Source organism: Ctenocephalides felis, unplaced genomic scaffold (genome assembly GCF_003426905.1).
Source record: "Ctenocephalides felis isolate EL2017-DRISC unplaced genomic scaffold, ASM342690v1 CF-g0.4_SCAFFOLD_01492, whole genome shotgun sequence".
NCBI lineage: Eukaryota > Metazoa > Arthropoda > Insecta > Siphonaptera > Pulicidae > Ctenocephalides > Ctenocephalides felis.
In genome coordinates this window covers 9,304,885-9,323,200 of record NW_020537646.1, presented here as the reverse complement: position 1 = coordinate 9,323,200, position 18,316 = coordinate 9,304,885, and the positions used below count along the sequence as shown (strand labels likewise).

Here is an 18,316-nt window from a genome sequence, read left to right as displayed (position 1 = left end):
ATTTTTTTTCTCTTCAAATTGCAAAACTTTCCATATAATTTTTTTTTATTGATATATTATTTTCATAATTCATTCAGGCAGAGGTGCTTGGTATAAGAGATTATGAAACAATTTTCATATTTTATATATACATATCAATTATGTCTATTTCATTATACATTAACATAAGTCTCATATTTAAAATATTTTTAAATATCTCTTCAATCTTTTTCGTCTTCAATTTCTTTACTTTTCTTTTTTATCAAACAACATTTTTGATTAATGAATTATTTATTTCATTATACTTCTCGAAAAGTGAGATGAGTATTTATCAACAATTTTTCAAATATAATTTGAGGAAAATGTACAATTCGATATTTGTTAAGTGAATAGATATTTTTAACTTTACAACAATAATATGACTTATTTGATTTTCTATAACAAATATCTTAATGCTGAAAAGTAAACTAAACTTTTTTCAATGCTTAGTTTCATTTATTTTAAAAGTAAAATTACATAATGATCTATTTTCATATCTCAAAATCATAGAATAAATACCAATTATATGCAATATTGTATAAACATTATTGAAAATTTGGTAAAGTATTTTTATTTATTATTTTTATATATTACTATGCAATAAAAAATATTCATTCTATATCACAGTTGCTAGCATCTGTCCAAGTTCTCATTTTCTTGATTATTGTATATAGCAAATTATAAATTTTCCAAGAACTATATAATAAAGTCGATGTTTAAAATTAATTTATGTACTGAAAGTCTCGAAATATTTAGTAAGCAATCGTAAGATTATTAAAATTTAGCAAACTTGGGAAATATGGTTATAGACAATAAAAATAATGTAATGAAACATACAAAATATAAAACAATTATCTTACCAGAAATGTTATCAGTAACATTGACATCTATACTCCTGCTATTTTCTTGCACTAATTCCAAAGTTACTTCAGAATGTCTAGCAGTATCTATACTCTCTAAAACAATATCTGTGTATAATAATTTCCCTTTCTTGACTTTAAGTAGAAGTTTTTTATTAACAAAACCATTAGCAGAGAATGTCACGTTATATGCACCGACAGGCAACATAATCTTGTAATAAGCTAAATTTCTAGTAACATTGAATGTCCTGTTGAATTGTTTTAAAGTAACAACAGCATGACGCAGTGGATTCATGGTGTTGCCAAGAATTGCACCTTGAATACCAGTCTCTATTAATTCCAGAAATGACATGAGTGGTTTTAGAGAATTTCTCCACACATTTGCAAGTTGCTCTTGCCTGGGCATCTTGCAGCAACTATTTCTTACAGTAACAATTGGTACATTGTATTCGTTATACATGAGATTTGTTAATCTTTCTGTAATTTCAGCATGATTTTGATTGCCTTGATTATTACAACAGGTTTCATGAGATGTCGTGGAGTTTATGAGATTGTGCATATTGTTTAATAATTTGTCATATATAAATCCTGAATCATTTACCCTCGGATAGCTGAAAAATAATAAATTCAATTCAGTATTTAATACCATATAGCTATCAGCTTATAAAAGTATCAATTCATGTATTTTAAATTTTCTTATTATAATTAGATAGACAATAAAGAATTTTTTTAATAATCTAGTTAATTAATCCAAACACAAAAGATTGCCGGATTCTAAAGATAAAAACTATACATTAATAGCAACCAAAAATTTAATGAATAATAAGCAATTAATTAAATTTGTAACTAATAATAGATTGCTTTAAAATTACCTCAATCCACAACCTCCACTGCCAAAATTCAGGATAAAGTCATATCTACCGAACCATAATAATTTTTTGAAAGCAGTAACAAGTTTATCCGCATTTGAGGCAATCATTCTCTCACCAAATTCTTGCTTGAAGCTTTCTGGATTACAGACATCTTCATGAAGTCTATAAATGCACAAAGTATTTGTTTTGTAATTTTAATGAATGTATTTACGACATTGAGCAATTGCTATTATATGCAATTTCCATATTGTAGATCACACACATTTTTTTCAGATGTAATCAAAAATCAATCAGATATTTACCGATAATTTTGAATTATTGAATCGAAATTATCATCCAAAACTGGTATGACATGCACAACAGCATTTCTCAAAATTTGTATATGTTTATGCTCTCCAATTTCAAATGCAGCCATTAAATGTTCTGCAGTATTGAGTACCATTTCGCTTCCGACACCCTCTGATCCAAAGAAGCCACCCAGAAAGAGTAAGTGAAATTTTTTTTCTTCAGAAGAGCCAATCTGAAAAAAAATTAAATAATTTTCAAAGTATAAATTGAAATAAATAATAAATTTACCTGAGCAATTATACTTATAAAATGTAAGTTTTTCCATTGACATCTATCTTGTAAGAGTTTTTCTACTTATAAAATAAGCTAATGTAACCATCAATATAAAAAAAGTTATACTTAAACACTATACAGATGCAAAATAATTTATGTAGTTACTGCGCGTAATATGAAAATTAGAACAGTTTATAACATATATATTCAAGTTTTGGAAACCAATGAGAAATTTATATATAAAGTTTATAAATTTATTTATACCCAATTACAATTAAATAGGGTAAATTTTATTATTTAGAGTTGATGTGCATGTCCCCAAAGCCAAATTAAATTATCGAAAAGCTAGTTTAACTATAATTATTGAATAAAAAGCTTTAGAAAATGCAATTTAGAAAAAAAAACAGTCATTGAACTATGCGCAAAGGGCGCAAATTCCGTCATCAGAATCAAGACAAAATGTTGTTGTTAAGCTAAAATACCACTTACACTGCATATTCATTTTATGCAGTCTACTCAAAATATTCTAAATATCTTGAAAAATGAATATATTTTAATATATAATTTATATTTTCCCTATAAAAGCTAAGAATGCTGCTCAATAACTAATAATTTTAAAAAAAAATTAATTATTTATTAATACATACTTTTTAATATTGGGATATTAAAAAAAGGTAAAAAATGTGATTACCTGATCAGTAATTTTTAGAGAATGTAACAACATAGACGTGTCGTCATACTCTGTTCGAAACTCAGCGATATTTGGGTACTTATTTCCTAAATATGCCATGTAGTTGGCAATCTCATTAGTAGTCCGATAGCGAGTATTTACGACGTGCTGGATGAGCCTGAAATCATATGCAGATGACCAATGCTGAGGGTCATCACGCATGAGTGTAAAGTTGTATCCGACTGAGTATGGTTTCACATCAGGAACAATAATCTGCACAGTTTGAGATTCATATCTGAAATATAAGCAAGCCTGAAATGTAAACTTTTAGAAGAAATATGTCATAACCATATATATGGTCAATCTTACTTAGTACTAGCTAGATAATTACTTGAAGGTATAGTTTAAACTTATATATAAGTTTAAACTATACCTTCAAGTAATTATCTAGCTAGTATTAAGTAAGATTGAATAATAATGACTAACTCACCCATAACTTGACACTGTGATATTATATGAACCAGGTAACAGCAATCTATGATATTCTCCTTTAGAACCAGTTTTTGTTATGTGTTTTCTTCCTTTAACAAGCACTTCTGCCGATGATATAGGATTACCTATGGAACTGTGGACAAAGCCTCGAACTCCAATGTGAGCCTAAAAATAAATGAAAAACTCATTTTAAAACATAGCGGTTAATTACAACTATGATTAATTAGAATATGTTTTTTATGCTAGTAATAAAATTGATAACAATGTCAAATCAAAATGATGAGTATTAAATTCTATTAAATTATATTCAATACTTTAAATACGTATATTGTAATTTAGCTTTTAAATGAAATGAAAAAAATAAATAATGAATAAATAAATTAAATAAATCATACAAAAAACATATTGACATGAGCCTTATTATAATGGTGGTGATGACCTGAATAAATGAATAAATAAATTTATAATGTTATTCGTAATACCAGTTCTATATAATCCAATAAAGCCATCTTATTGTCCAACCATAATTCAGGAAGTGCTTCAGCTCCTGGATACTTCACACAACCTGCATAAATAATATAAAAACAGCTAATATATATATATATATATATATATATATATATATATATATATATAAAGTTGTTCTTGAGCATCCATCAACGATTTTATTGTAGAAAAAAGTTTTATTGTAATATACTTTTCGGGTCTTGATTTGGCCCATCTTCAGTGCATACAAATAAACTAAAGAAATAAGAACATAAAAAACACAAAAATATATGACCACCAATTAATGTAAGATCAAGTTATATGACATTTTTAATAAATATTAAATGAAAACAAAATAAAAATAAAATATTTTTTTAAAAAAAATGCTCTTCTCATAAAGACATGTTATTCGTTATGAGTTTGTTTTACCTAGAAAAATGAAGTGAAAAAAAAGTAGTAAGTAACTAAGTAGTAGCAATTGATGTTCATATATTTTCGTGTATTTTTTGTATTTTTTTTTTTAGTTTATTTGTATGCACTCAAATCCTCAAGTACGGGTCAAATCAAGGCTCGAAACATATGATATTACAATAAAAACATTTTTCTACAATAAAATCGTTTTAATTATTGGATGGATGCACTATCTGAAAAAATATTTCACTATCTGAAAAACCTCTTGCTTTATATATATGGAATACCTAATTCCAATGTTATTTCAAAGCAATCAGCCTCAACATAGTTCCAATCTTGCATACTTCCCGAGACTGAATACCAAGCAGCACCATTTGTAATTCCATTTAAAAAATGTTCTTTTGGATGTTCAGCACAGGGCTGGCCCAAATGCATTTTTCTATGAGCCTGAATTTTCAAATGAATTATGAAAAAACAATAAAATAAATATGAAATTAATTATATTGATAATCCACTGGAAAAAAACAACAAATAAATATGAAATTAATTATATTGATAATCCACTGGAAAATGACAACTTATAAAAAATTACTAGAAACAACTCACATAAAATTTGTTGCACTACAAACAACAAATATAATATTTACTTACATTACTATAAATTCTAGCAAGATGTTGAAACACATCATCATCAGGGCTAGGGTTGGCTACTTTTTGCAGTATAATGTTAGAAGGATTTTCATCAAAAGGATAATTGGCGACAAGCGCACCATTATGCAGATTTGCTGACAAAACGAAACGTTCTGAAAGTGTCCATGCCATAACCGCTTCTGTTTCTGGCTCTGGTTTAACATTTAACTGGTCGGATCACAATAATAGAATATTGTAATAAAATAAATGAAAAACTTTTGCTAATGTAAATGTTTATATAAAACATAGCGCTTCATAATTACATATATATATATATATATATATATATATATATATATATATATATAGATATATTTATGTATTTATTTATTTATTTATTTATTCATATTTATATATCAAGTGCTATAACTTACCAAAGATCTATATTGATCTGGAAAATTGCGATTCAAATCAATATTATGAGCATTATTTCTTCCTACTACATTGTTAATTTCCTCTAAAAAATTAAAGCTGAAGTTAAACAAGCAAAATTAAAAAAAATAAAGCTAATACACAAATAATATCACTAAAGTTATAAATAAAGTTTAATAAAAGGTAAATACAAATTAACAGGAATGTGATTAATCGTGAAAATAAAACATCAAATCTTTCTAACAATTGGGACGGCAGAAATTGTGGAACAAAACCAAGTTTAAACTTTGCAACAATATATACCAGCATTTTATTAATAATCAAATTTACCTGGTTTAGCCATATCATATCCATCAGGATTCATACTAGGTAGTAAATGAATTCTTGTTGTGTTTACAATTCTCGTTACCTGTTCATCAATTAAATAATTCTCGCAAAGAAATTTTGCAAATAGTAGCAATATTTCACGCCCCACAACTTCATTGCCATGCATGTTTCCAACATACTTAATTGATGGCTTTCCTAAAAAAAATATTTTTTACAAAATTCTGCAAATTGTTTTTATTGTGCAAGCAATGCACAATACAGTAAAATAAAATTCAATATCAAATTAAAACACGGCTCTAAGATATGAGTCTTGCAATATGTTAAAAAAATGCTATGTATATGTTGAAATAAATTCATATGAAATTAGTTTGAGTTTTCATAAATTACCTGTGATATGCTCTCCAGGATTTGCAGAAATTTCTAAAACCCACAAATAATGACCTTTGACACTTTGACCTATGCTTTTCATTAAAGTAATACTTGGATAATTTTTCACAATATTTCTTAAGAAAATCTCTAAATTTTCATTATTGTGATGTTGATATTTAGTTTGTATCAAAAAATCATCCTGGTATTGGTAATTAATAACATTGGGTTTCAGATATGTCCTTTTATCTTCTAGTAAATAGAAATTATGTTGCATATAAGTAATTTTAATATATGAAAAATATCCTCAACATCATTATTTGCAGCTAAATGATTCATCAAATATTTGCAATTACAACTAAACACTTATAACACCACTAACAATATTTTGAGCTCTGTATAATTCATATATACTAGAACCATAGATAAAAGAAGAGTATGACTAGAACTGTATCTTTATTATATTAATATGAAATTTTAGTTATTATTATATTGTGTGTGATTTTAAATGTGAAAAATAAAGTAAATCTAAATATTACATGCAAAGATTCCAAGACCGTATGGAAGTATTATTTACAGCAAATATTTTCAGTTTTTTTCCTAAAACTTTGAACTTTATTCAAATTTCATAACCAAGTTTACCTTTTAATGTGATGTTAAAAATTGTTGTCATATTCTCTTGTATAGTTACGAGATTATTCAAACTTGATACATATCTATAAAAAATATTAAATGTTATTTTAATAGATTTGGGAATATACTACCACTTTTTTCATAAAAATAATTGTTTTTAAATGCTCTCACCCTTTTGCAGTTACTTGTATTGAGTAATTTCCAGGTAATAATAACTTCCAATATTCTCCTCTTTTACTAGTTTTAATTACTTTGCCATATATTTTTACAGAAGCTCCAGCAATCAAATTATGCTCGTCATCTCTCACTATTCCCTTCACCCCATTATGTACCTAACGATATTGTATTTATTTTCGCATCGTATTGTATTATAGTTTGAAATTACTTACTGATACCCTATACTAATAGAGATCAAATTCGAAAGCATTGCTTCACAGTGAGCATAAGAATTAAATTAAGTATGAAAAGGACCTGTATTCAATAATCTCTACATTGAAAAGCCTCAACAGTTTTGTAAAAAGCTATCTATTCAAAGTGTTATAGAAATTTCAACTGATAATATATAATGTGAACAGAGGCATAGCATGCCTTGGTGAGGCTCCGTATTAAAATTTTTTTGCGGCCCCATTAAAGTAAACATTTTTCACAAAATTTAAAAAATGCATAAAATTAAATGCATTTATTTATCATCATCTATCTGTGAGTTTTCTGAAATTTTTAAATATTATTTCAAAATATATATTCACTCTACTCGCCTTTTTTAAGTAAGTTCACCAAAATTGTGACAAAAATTTAAAGTGGTAAATACAATTGTTCTCGAGATATGCTAAGTTGATGGGTCCGCACTCAATGCAGAAGTGCTTAAAGACCTGGCAACCTTTACAGACTATATATTCGCGGATTATGAAAATGTTAGATCCGTTACACAGAATTTGCGGTGAGAATGATTTAATTAATTATCTTTATCTAAATCTAACTATTAAATTTACGCATCATACAGACTTTTCAATACGGATTATTTATTTCAATATGGATTAGTTTTATTAGTTTTAATATTGACTTGTCGGATGTGTAAAAGCTTTAGTGCTTGGAACTTCATGTGAGCATAATAGGTTTGAAAATGTATAAATTGTGTTTGAAAAGAACATATGAAGTTAAAATCTTTTTAAATACAGCAGAATATAAATTCTCTTAAATCCTTGGGCTCAAAAGCTAAAACCTGGAATCTTTTAATGGCGTTTTAATGGATTTATTATTGATTAAATTAAATTCAGAAACTAAAATAAAATTTCATGCTTGTCGATAATGAAAAAAAAAAGCCAAATATGTCGGAATTATTTAAATTTTTTGAAAATTGTTGTTTGGCTTTAAAGTATTTATCTATTTCTGCTTATGCTTGTTGAGGGCCCCATATCATTGAAACATACCTGTTCCATGAATTTTAGTAATGAATCCTTATTATGATTCCAGTGTAATGGCAATGTGCTAGCTATAGGATATTTACAACACGATAGCTCAAATGTAATTTCTATACAATTGGAATACACATAGTTAAAGTCTTGCATCCCACCTATTACAAGATAATAGAAATGTAGTATATTCAAAAAATAATAACTAATATATAAATTACGAAACAAATTACCTTTTAATTCATACCAATTTGCACCATTGGTTATTCCACCTATAAATTTATCTGGCCTACAGGCCTCTCCACCTTTCATGATAGGATTTGCTTGAGCATATACAGATGCTAAATGTTTCACTAAGTTATGATCAGGTGAAACACTGTCTCTACAACAATCTCTCCCGGAACTATAAATACATATTGCAATATGAATATGATAATTATATATTGATCTTAAATGCCAAACTTCTTACTCAGAATCGTCATAAGGATAGCTTCCTACTACAGCACCACCATGCAGATTTGCAGATAATACAAATGGATTGGATAGAATCCATTTCATAATACATCTTGTCTCTTTCTGTCGTGCTCTGAAACTGAAGTTGTCTTTATCAATGAACTGGTCTGGAAAATCACGATTCAAATCTTGTCCATATGCATTATTTCTTCCCACATAATTATTTAATGAAGAACATCTGCCCTCCTGAGTTGTAAAGAAAAATTATATAAAATGTTTATTAACCAAATTGAATTTAGATTGAATTAAGAAGATTACCGAGGCCATTTCAAATCCATCTGGATTCATTGAAGGCATCAAATATATATCTATAGTGTCCACTAATTTAGTAACTCTCGGGTCTGAATTATAATTTGAAAGTAGATATTCAGCTAAATAGATAATTAGTTGTCTTCCAACAGTTTCATCACCATGCATATTACCAATATATTTAAACATAGGTTTAAGGAGTTCCCTTCTACCAACATTCTTACTAATTTGTAATGCTAAAAGTTTTCTTCCTTGTATTGAGTAACCTATGGTATGCAATTTTGCAAGTCCACTAAATTTATGTTCAATTTCTTTAAATAATATTTCTAAATCATTAGTGTTGTAATATTTTACATTAATTGGAAAAGTTTCATTTCCACTGACATTTAGAATTCTGATCATTGACAGCAATGAAAGAAATGTGGAAATACTAATTGCTTGTAATATAATTTTAAAAGACATCACCTCCAACACTTTTAAACAATTTTATCTGATAACTGACGTTTGTTATGCGAGAGAAACGTAATCAATTTTTGCCACAAGAACGAAAACAACATTATTAAAAAAAACTGTGTTATTACTAGGTTATATTATAAGTCTATCGGCAAGGCGTAAATAATAAGCCAAACATATGCCATTTTTATATTATAAAACAAACAAGAATTATAACTTGATTTAATAGATATTAAGTGGTAAAAACATAACGAAATAAAGTGTATAATTTTGATAATGTCTGAAATTCCTCCCATGCTTATAATTCAATGAAACTATTTGAAATTGAATAACTTTTGCTACAGTTTACTTTGAAATGACGTAGGTTGAATGAACATAATTGTTTTGTATATTTTTTATCTTTTGCTATGGCTATATAAAACCAATTTTTAAAATGTGATGTGATAAAACTTAAAAAATTTAAAAATAAAATATCTGTTGCTTATGAACTATTAGTATATTGATATTCAAATAAGAGATATATATCCTACTCATAAAAAGATTTATAATTATATGCATTTGTGTAAATAAAAATTCATTTTCCACTCTTATTTGCCTGAAGGTATAATTCATTAAATATTGATATCAGATCTAATATGACAGTCAGGACAATCTCGCATAAATTTCTCCACACCTTGTTTTGTTACTGTTGTACCACGTACATCCAAAAATTTCAAATGTGGTATAGCCCTAGCAAGATGCCTCAAAGATCTGTCAGAAACTGAGGTATAATTTCGAACAACTATTCGTTCCAACAAAGATTCACATTCCTCAGCTGCATGCTCTCCTTGGATGCGAATCAAATTCAATTCATTATTGATCATAGAATTTCCAAATCCACAAATAGCTCGATCTGTTATGAGACTTCCTACAGTTAAATGTGGCATGTGAAAATTATCATTTATTCCTAAATGATTATCATGTAAAGGTAGTCTAGCATGAAGATTCCTAATATGATTTCGCCCCCCTTCTATAACATTATGTACGGGAACTTGAGGCAATTCATTTTGTACATTATTATTATCAAAATTTCTATTTACTTGTATTATTATTTGCTCTTGTTCCATGTGGTCAATATTTAGTGGGCGATTGCGAGGCATTGCTGGCATTCTAAGAAAAATTGCTCTATTATCTATATTATCTTCCATATTAGCATTATGTACTCCAACTTGTGGCAGTTGATTATCAAAAATTTGCCTGTATAAAGGCCTAATCACTACTACAGGGTTACGACTAAAATTAGCATTGTCATGAGAATTTTCATGTTGTACATTTATTGGACATTCTAGTAGTAATTCCCTCAAGCATGGCAACGATTTTAAACATGAAACTTCACTATCTCCCAACATGGTATGCCTTAAATCCAGTACCTGCATTCAAAGATTTATAATATGTAAATGTTACATTATATATTCATACAATGTATCATGTTAATATATATATATATATATATATATATATATATATATATATAAAATAAGTGCACCTGCTCTTTGACAAATCAACCAAATGGGGAATAAAGCACAAATCATATAAGATAATAATCAGAAAAAATTGGTGAATTGAAACAGTTTCATGTTCAACATTTTACTTTATGACTTTACCGTAGGAATGTCTTATATATGTGATAGTTTGGTATAGATTCATAATCACCCTAAGCTTTTTGAATCCGTGCCTCATAGCAAGACTAAAATATGGTACACATTCACCTAGCCTAGAACATTTACTGACATCTAAACTATGTAAGTGAGGTAGTTTAGATAATATCATTAATGCATGAGGCTCAAACCATCTGCATTGTCGTAAACATAATGTCTGAAAATAAATTGAATAACTAAAATTATGTTCTTATTATAAAATTTATAATTTAAATGCAATACTAACAGTTAGATTTGGTAAATGTTGCTCTATCCTAAAAAAATAAGGTACTGAATTTTCTGAATTAAAATATCTATTAGCACTTCCTGCCAGTGAGAGTTCCTCTAGAGTTGATGGAAAATCTTTTATTGCAATCTAGAATATAAATTAAACATTAATATGAAATAATTTAACAAATATAATACAAAAATACACACATTATGTATTAAATCCTCCTCTATTCGCAATATTTTGATTTTTGTGCACTTATCTTTAATTATATGTAATAATTGAGGTGTGCAAGTTGGTTGAATGTCTGCATGAAGATGTTTCATTGCATACCCTCGAATACTCAAGGCTAAAGTTCCAAAAGACAAAAATTTTATTAATTTCTCAAACATCAAATTATTCACATGCAGAGGTCGACAATCTACTTTCTTCCACACATTGGAAGCATTGACTAGATGTAGCATTCGTTTGCAGGTTCTAAAAATTTCAAGTAAAACTAAACACTTCTTTAATTATTCAGATAATTCTTATTTCAAGTCTATCCTTTTTAACTTACAAGCCCATTTCTAGCCTATCTTTTGGATGCAAATTGCTTAATACTATATAAAGAACGTCATCAGGCAAACACATCAAATCTATTTTATCTGGCAAAGATTCAAATTCATTTGGAACTTTCTTTTTAAATTTATTTTTTATGTTAGGCAAACTTGAATCAATTAACTGATCGGCTTTCCTCTTATTACATCCACTACTAGAAGATTCCATGTTCATATATCTACAAAAATAATTAAAAAATAAAGTTTTAAAATAGCAGAAACAATATTTCTAAAAATAGTATCGCTATCAAATTTGTAATTGTATTGTTTGCTAATTACCTACTTGAACTTCTAATAAGTCGTATTTGATTTTAAAATAAGAATTTTATGTCAAAACATTAAAATAATTTTAGAATACATTCAGAACGTGACAGTCATTGGTCATGTACAAATGATTCTGCCTAATACTCTCTGGACAAGAGTCATGCAAAGAAATGTCAGTTTTGACACATTGATGTGGCAATAAGTAGACTGAAACTGAAATAAACAAAACAATAGACATGCAGCTTCTTGAACTGTCACTTCTGCTCATCTGTTCCACAAATAGTTATTGAAATTCCAGGAAATTCGCTTTTGTGCGAATTGTGCAAGACACAATTTAAATACGTAGATTGTTTACACTGCCATTTTGATTCATATAGGACATCGGATTATGCAACCTTATCTATAGGGTTTGAGCTCTAGACAATAAAATACTTTTCTTCTCTGAATTGGTTTTTGAAGTTTACTCAGCTCACAGACTTGCCTTAGGGCATACTTCCCATTATCATAGGCCTGGACGGCCTAGACAGTATTAGAATATGATAATATAATATATGATATATTCATATGCTAATAGGTTTTGTTTGATATTGAGTTAATTGAATGTCAGTTTAAAAATACTTTCAATTATTTATTTACATTCTATCAATAAGAAAACATACTCTTTAGATACTTTAGAAGAATTTTATATTCATCTCACCTGACAACAATAGATAAACTCATTTTTGATTCGCATTTTATATTAGTCTCTTACAGTAAAAACAAATTATGTAAACATAACGCTTGAGTAATTAATATCAATTGCATTATTTATTTATTAATCGTATTCTAAAATAAACTCATTAGCTTGAATGTTTTGCACCATACATTCGTATACCATTCACTGTAGAAGCTCTGGAGTATTTTGATATCAAAGTCGTTAGTGACAAACTTGGTGTTGTAAAACATCTGAAAAAAGTATACACTGTTTTAAAATGAAAACATAACTAACAGTCCCAAAAAATAAATAAACAATATATTATTAATTCTATTATAACCAATATTAATTCTTACTCTATATATGGTTCCATTTGCTCAAGAGTCCATAACTTTTTTATTTTAAACATTGCTTGAAATCTTTCAAGTAATGTAATGGGTAGGGCATAATTGTCTAAAGCCTTTATACAAGCTGGATTTGCTTCACGATCAACTAAAGCTATCCCTTTCAAATGAGATATCTAAGAAAAAAGTTCTTTCAAAAGAAATTTCAATTTATCTTATGTTATTTTGTTGAAGTTCAATATCACTTACATCAGTTTTCATTCCTTCAGGCATTGACGCTTGCCAGGTCATTAAAAAATCATCCAAATTAAATTTTGATGAGTTCTTCAATATAGTTTGAGCATAGAGTCTGAAACATAAAATGTAATGATGAAAGAAAAGTTTTAAGTTTTTTAATATATGGACTTACCTGCCTATTAAATGTGGTTTATATGAAAACTGATCATCTCCTTTCCATATGGTGTAAATATCAAATAAACCTTCTATAACAGCCTGGGGGACAAAATTTTTCAAACTATCAATAGTTTCTTTTCGAGATACAGATAAAAAGTTCCATGAATTTTCCTCAATTACTGCCATCATATATGAAACGACACGAAATTCATATTCTATTTCTAAAATCCTAAAATGGTTATTTATTTCCAAAGCATGTATTTCATGAAAACCATCCTGTAATTCTTTACTACTAGCTTGTACAGTGCTTAATAAATGACCGTATGTAAACAAAAATTTTTTATTAATATTATACTCATTTTCTGGGCCATTATATTTGGTGATCTGAAGAAGATCAAATAATTTACGGAATTTCGGTTTAATTCGATGAACTTTATAATAAGTATGAAGAATTTTATGAACACTTTGTTTTTTAACTGTTCTATTTGAAGCTGTATCTAATTGATCTGTATTTGTAATAAAAGAATTGGATATGTTTAAATTATCCTCCTCTAAACTTTTATCTAATGATTGATTTAGATTTGATTCTTTAGGCCAAAGGAGACCAGGAACTACTATAAGACTATTAGAAGTTTCAGCTTCTCTCAACTCATAGGTTTGGCTATTACTGCATAACACAACTTCTTCAGTTTTTCCTCCTAAAAAAAAATAGGTATGAAAATTTTCATAAATATAAATACCAAGAATTAAAAGCTACCTTTAAAATAAATCTCTGAACCTTCTTGTAATACTTGAGCTAAATGAGAATCTAATTGAAGTAATTTATAACAAAAGTATTTTTCATCGGAAAAGGAAAAATGAAGTACTTGTGTTATAGGAGTTAATTTATTTTCATCCAATTTAGCATGCCCAATCAAAGATCGAACATCTTCGCTAGTTCGTTCATACCTAATAATAATTTAAAAATTAAAAAGTAAGCACAAAGATTTGTCTCAACCTATACTCTCCACTTACATTTCCATTTTATTTATTATGAATTAAACCATGTTGATATCGGATATAAATTGGCAATGAATCCACAGAACTAAATAATTAAATGAAACCGCACATAGATGTTGTAAACAAGTAGACCCGAAGAAAGCAATCAAGATGTCGCCACAGATAATAATGTAAAAGAATAAAATAAAAACGTCAAATCGTAAATTTCGAGCATTATAACGTCAATCCGACCATCCGACACTAGAGGCAATATTAGAATATGATATGCAATATGCATAATTCATATACGACTGATAAATTCGACCATGGAGGATAAATAAACGAATAAACCTAACATAACAAACTCAGCCACTCACTTTTGTAAACCACACTGAACTTCATTAGGTTCAAATATAGAATATACTAGAAGTAGAAGATTGTTTCTGTTAAAATTTAAATATTTAGTACACTTATTCAGGCGCTAATATTAAAAAATATTTAATAAAATTGAGATTTTACACCAATTCGTTGCTATATATAGCTCAGAATATTTTTACATTTTACTTACATAAATTCATTTTTATGTAAATACAAATAGAGAAAAAACTAAATTGTTTATAAAAAATATTTTAAATCAATTCCCATACTATTTGAATCCCTATTTGACTTGTCTTCAGTGAATATAGCTTTCAGTGACTTGAACCACATGGAAATCGATTGAAAATATTTTTTAGACTCAAATTTTAGTTTTCTTTCTATTTCTATTATGTAGATGAGTTCCAGTTTACGCAGATTATATATATATATATATATATATATATATATATATATATATATAGACAGTAAACCCTCGCTTTACGCGTACCGTGCAGTATGGGAACCGTGCTATAAAAAACTCGTATTTAACATACAATTCAGGCTAATTCGTCGTGTGTTCTTGTCGTGTGGAACCTTACATAGTGCAGTACGCACTTGCCGCGTAAAGCGAGGGTTTACTGTATAGATATTGTGAAAATGATTGTGATTTATATTTCAAATATATTTTAGGTGTTGATTTTGAACATGCCAAACTGTAGCAACTAAAATATTTAACACAAGCCACTTTGGAATTAAATTCGTTTTTTTTAAAAAAAATTAAAACACATAAAAAATCTTGATAACGATTCTTCATAATCATTGTGAAGAATTTTGTTTTAAGGACAAAATAAGTGTAATTCGATGCTGAACATTTACTAAACAGTTAAAAATCATCCATTATTTAGATTATTTATTGTAAATATAAATTATAACTAGCATAGCAAAATAATCAAATAGATGTACAAATAATTTCATACTTCTTCTACAAAGAAGAACTAATAAAATCAAATATTAGTACATGTTAATTAAATTTTAAATTATATTGGTTCATTCTAAACATTCAAATACAAGATAATTTCATGTACACCAGTCATCGTCTTCACATACAACACATTGCATGAATGAATGTGATACATGGTCGAGCATGTTGGAATAAACCGATTAATTAAATAGATATACATTATGTTCCATCAGAGCAATAGTAATTTCAAATTTTTTATACTTGTGTTATATAGTTACAATGTTAAAATAAATAAACTATTATTATATTATAATATTTATAACATAGTTCATTTTTATATTTATCTTCAATTTTATTCATATCAAATTGAAATAAAATTATATTTCTACAGACATTTTGAATTTAAAAAAACTTTAAACATATATATGTCATTAGTAATTACAGTATAATTGCACTACATCAAAGATACATTTGAAATGTGAACTTACAAAAGATCATAATGGCTTATAATAATTCAGATTTCTTTGTACATGCATCTCCAGATTTAAGTCCACATTTTGTTTTGATGGAACATAACTGTAATAAAGTACATTACATCAATTTTAACAAGAGTATAATTACATTTTTCATAATGAATATAAATTTGTAACATAATATCGTCTATCTCTGAATAAAGTTACTTTTGTATAATTTTTCTTTGATAGCCTCATAACAGCAATCCCATATCTTAATCAAAAATAATACCAATCAATCAGTCTCAAAACAGTGGAGTAGCTTATAACAAAATATTATATATTAACCATTTATTTCCTTTTTGTCTATATTAACTGAATACTTCCAATTTTTGTATATATATATAATATGTGGTATTACATATATATATATATATATATATATATATATATATGAGTAAGTTCTTCAAGGGCATACATCAAATAAAAGGCAAAGATTTAGAAGTTAATCTTTAATTTTTCCAAACGTTTAACACATGTTACTACAGCCTCGGGCTCTGTCACATAAACTACGTTCTCTGTGCAAAATATATTATATATTTCACAAATATTTTGCCATACTCTGTTCAACAAATTAATATATAAAAAAACAAGTTAATGTATATATGATAGTGCAAAATTGTGTTCCTAGCGCTAGCTACTGATGTAAGACCATATTTATATCCACTGATGATGACATAAAATACTATGTCGAAACGTTTGGAAAAATTAAAGATTAACTTCTAAATCTTTGCCTTTTATTTGATGTATGCCCTTGAAGAACTTACTCATATTTCTCAACATCAAAATTAACTACTTTACCATATATATATATATATATATATATATATATATATAATATGTGGTATATATATGATGTAGTTAAATTAATTTCTTTCAAATGTATTTCATAATTAGAAAACTTCTCGGCTACTCCACTGTGGCACATTTTAGCCACATTTCAATCTTTAAAGGCACCTCAGATTTCTGATAAAATACAATTTCAATATTGAATAAAAACAAAATTCCAAATTCTTAAAAAAATGATATTTTTGGAATGATCACTATTACATATGTGTTATTATTATATTAAAATTATATATATATATATATATATATATATATATGTGTGTGTGTGTGTGTGTGTGTGAACTTACTTTGCTCACACAACTATGTACATTATACATATATATTTATTTCAAATCATGTTAAAGATATTAAAATTTGTTAGTCATTGATACTATTTTCAATATCATGGGTTCCTCAATTTCAACTAATAAACAGAAAAATTAAATTGAAAAACTAATTATTAGAAGTGTTTCACAACCAGTTTCATTTTCAAATATTCTGAGCATTAACATAAACGAAAAAAAAACTTTAACACAGTGTTAGGTATTAAATAACTTTATGGACATGATATTGATAACTATAAAAAATCAATCATTTGAAAATATGTGCTGCAATGCTCTTCTATGTATGCTTGCTATTAACACTTATTGCATCATTATTATAAAACTATCAAATAAATCTAAAACTGTAATTTTTCAGTTATATTTATATTGTCTCAAAAAATTTAATTTTATCATCTTAGGCAGTACTACACTTTAGTGCCGTTTATTAATAAATTTTAAATTATATATATATATATATATATATATATATATATATGTATATATAGATATATGTTGAAAGTGTTTAAATTTGATGTTGAAATGTATGATTAATTTCTTAGAGGGCATAACATCAAGTAAAAAATATAAATAAAGTAACGATTTTTAAAACATCTTTATTTTTCCATACATTTCAATGTAAAATTCTACGTCATCGTCAGTGGTTTTGAAATTCTTAGATTATCACTTACACATATTAACAACAACTTGTAAATAATTAACAATTGAAAACAAGCACCAAATGTCAGTAATTTCTTTTTGTTAAATAAAATATCATACGT

At 27.1% G+C, this 18,316-nt stretch overlaps 3 protein-coding genes across 4 annotated transcripts; all 3 read right to left on the bottom strand.

The window, feature by feature from the left end:
• Nucleotides 1–663: 663 nt before the first annotated feature.
• LOC113369781 (carboxypeptidase D) lies at nt 664–9,401 on the bottom strand. The gene is made up of 17 exons (XM_026610352.1): nt 8,939–9,401; nt 8,637–8,866; nt 8,401–8,570; nt 8,186–8,328; nt 6,930–7,090; nt 6,768–6,841; nt 6,147–6,377; nt 5,763–5,954; nt 5,435–5,517; nt 5,022–5,228; nt 4,658–4,817; nt 3,956–4,038; nt 3,472–3,638; nt 3,003–3,276; nt 2,053–2,270; nt 1,751–1,912; nt 664–1,489 (listed from the first exon to the last, which is right to left on the bottom strand). The coding sequence occupies exons 1-17, from the start codon at nt 9,389–9,391 to the stop codon at nt 793–795; spliced, it is 3,705 nt and encodes a 1,234-aa protein (XP_026466137.1). The 5' UTR covers nt 9,392–9,401; the 3' UTR covers nt 664–792.
• A 463-nt stretch (nt 9,402–9,864) lies between these two features.
• LOC113370467 lies at nt 9,865–12,305 on the bottom strand. Of its 2 annotated transcripts, none has more exons than XM_026611136.1 (6): nt 12,167–12,305; nt 11,844–12,062; nt 11,497–11,764; nt 11,306–11,434; nt 11,075–11,236; nt 9,865–10,791 (listed from the first exon to the last, which is right to left on the bottom strand). In XM_026611136.1, the coding sequence occupies exons 2-6, from the start codon at nt 12,056–12,058 to the stop codon at nt 9,994–9,996; spliced, it is 1,572 nt and encodes a 523-aa protein (XP_026466921.1). In that variant the 5' UTR covers nt 12,059–12,062; nt 12,167–12,305; the 3' UTR covers nt 9,865–9,993. The 2 variants fall into 2 exon arrangements, with proteins under 2 accessions (XP_026466921.1, XP_026466919.1); XM_026611134.1 differs by having other exon boundaries at nt 12,163–12,303.
• A 542-nt stretch (nt 12,306–12,847) lies between these two features.
• Nucleotides 12,848–14,938, bottom strand: LOC113370507 (sister chromatid cohesion protein DCC1-like). Its single transcript, XM_026611179.1, has 6 exons — nt 14,593–14,938; nt 14,336–14,526; nt 13,595–14,276; nt 13,435–13,534; nt 13,198–13,361; nt 12,848–13,092 (listed from the first exon to the last, which is right to left on the bottom strand). The coding sequence occupies exons 1-6, from the start codon at nt 14,598–14,600 to the stop codon at nt 12,987–12,989; spliced, it is 1,251 nt and encodes a 416-aa protein (XP_026466964.1). The 5' UTR covers nt 14,601–14,938; the 3' UTR covers nt 12,848–12,986.
• Between the last annotated feature and the right edge of the window lie 3,378 nt (nt 14,939–18,316).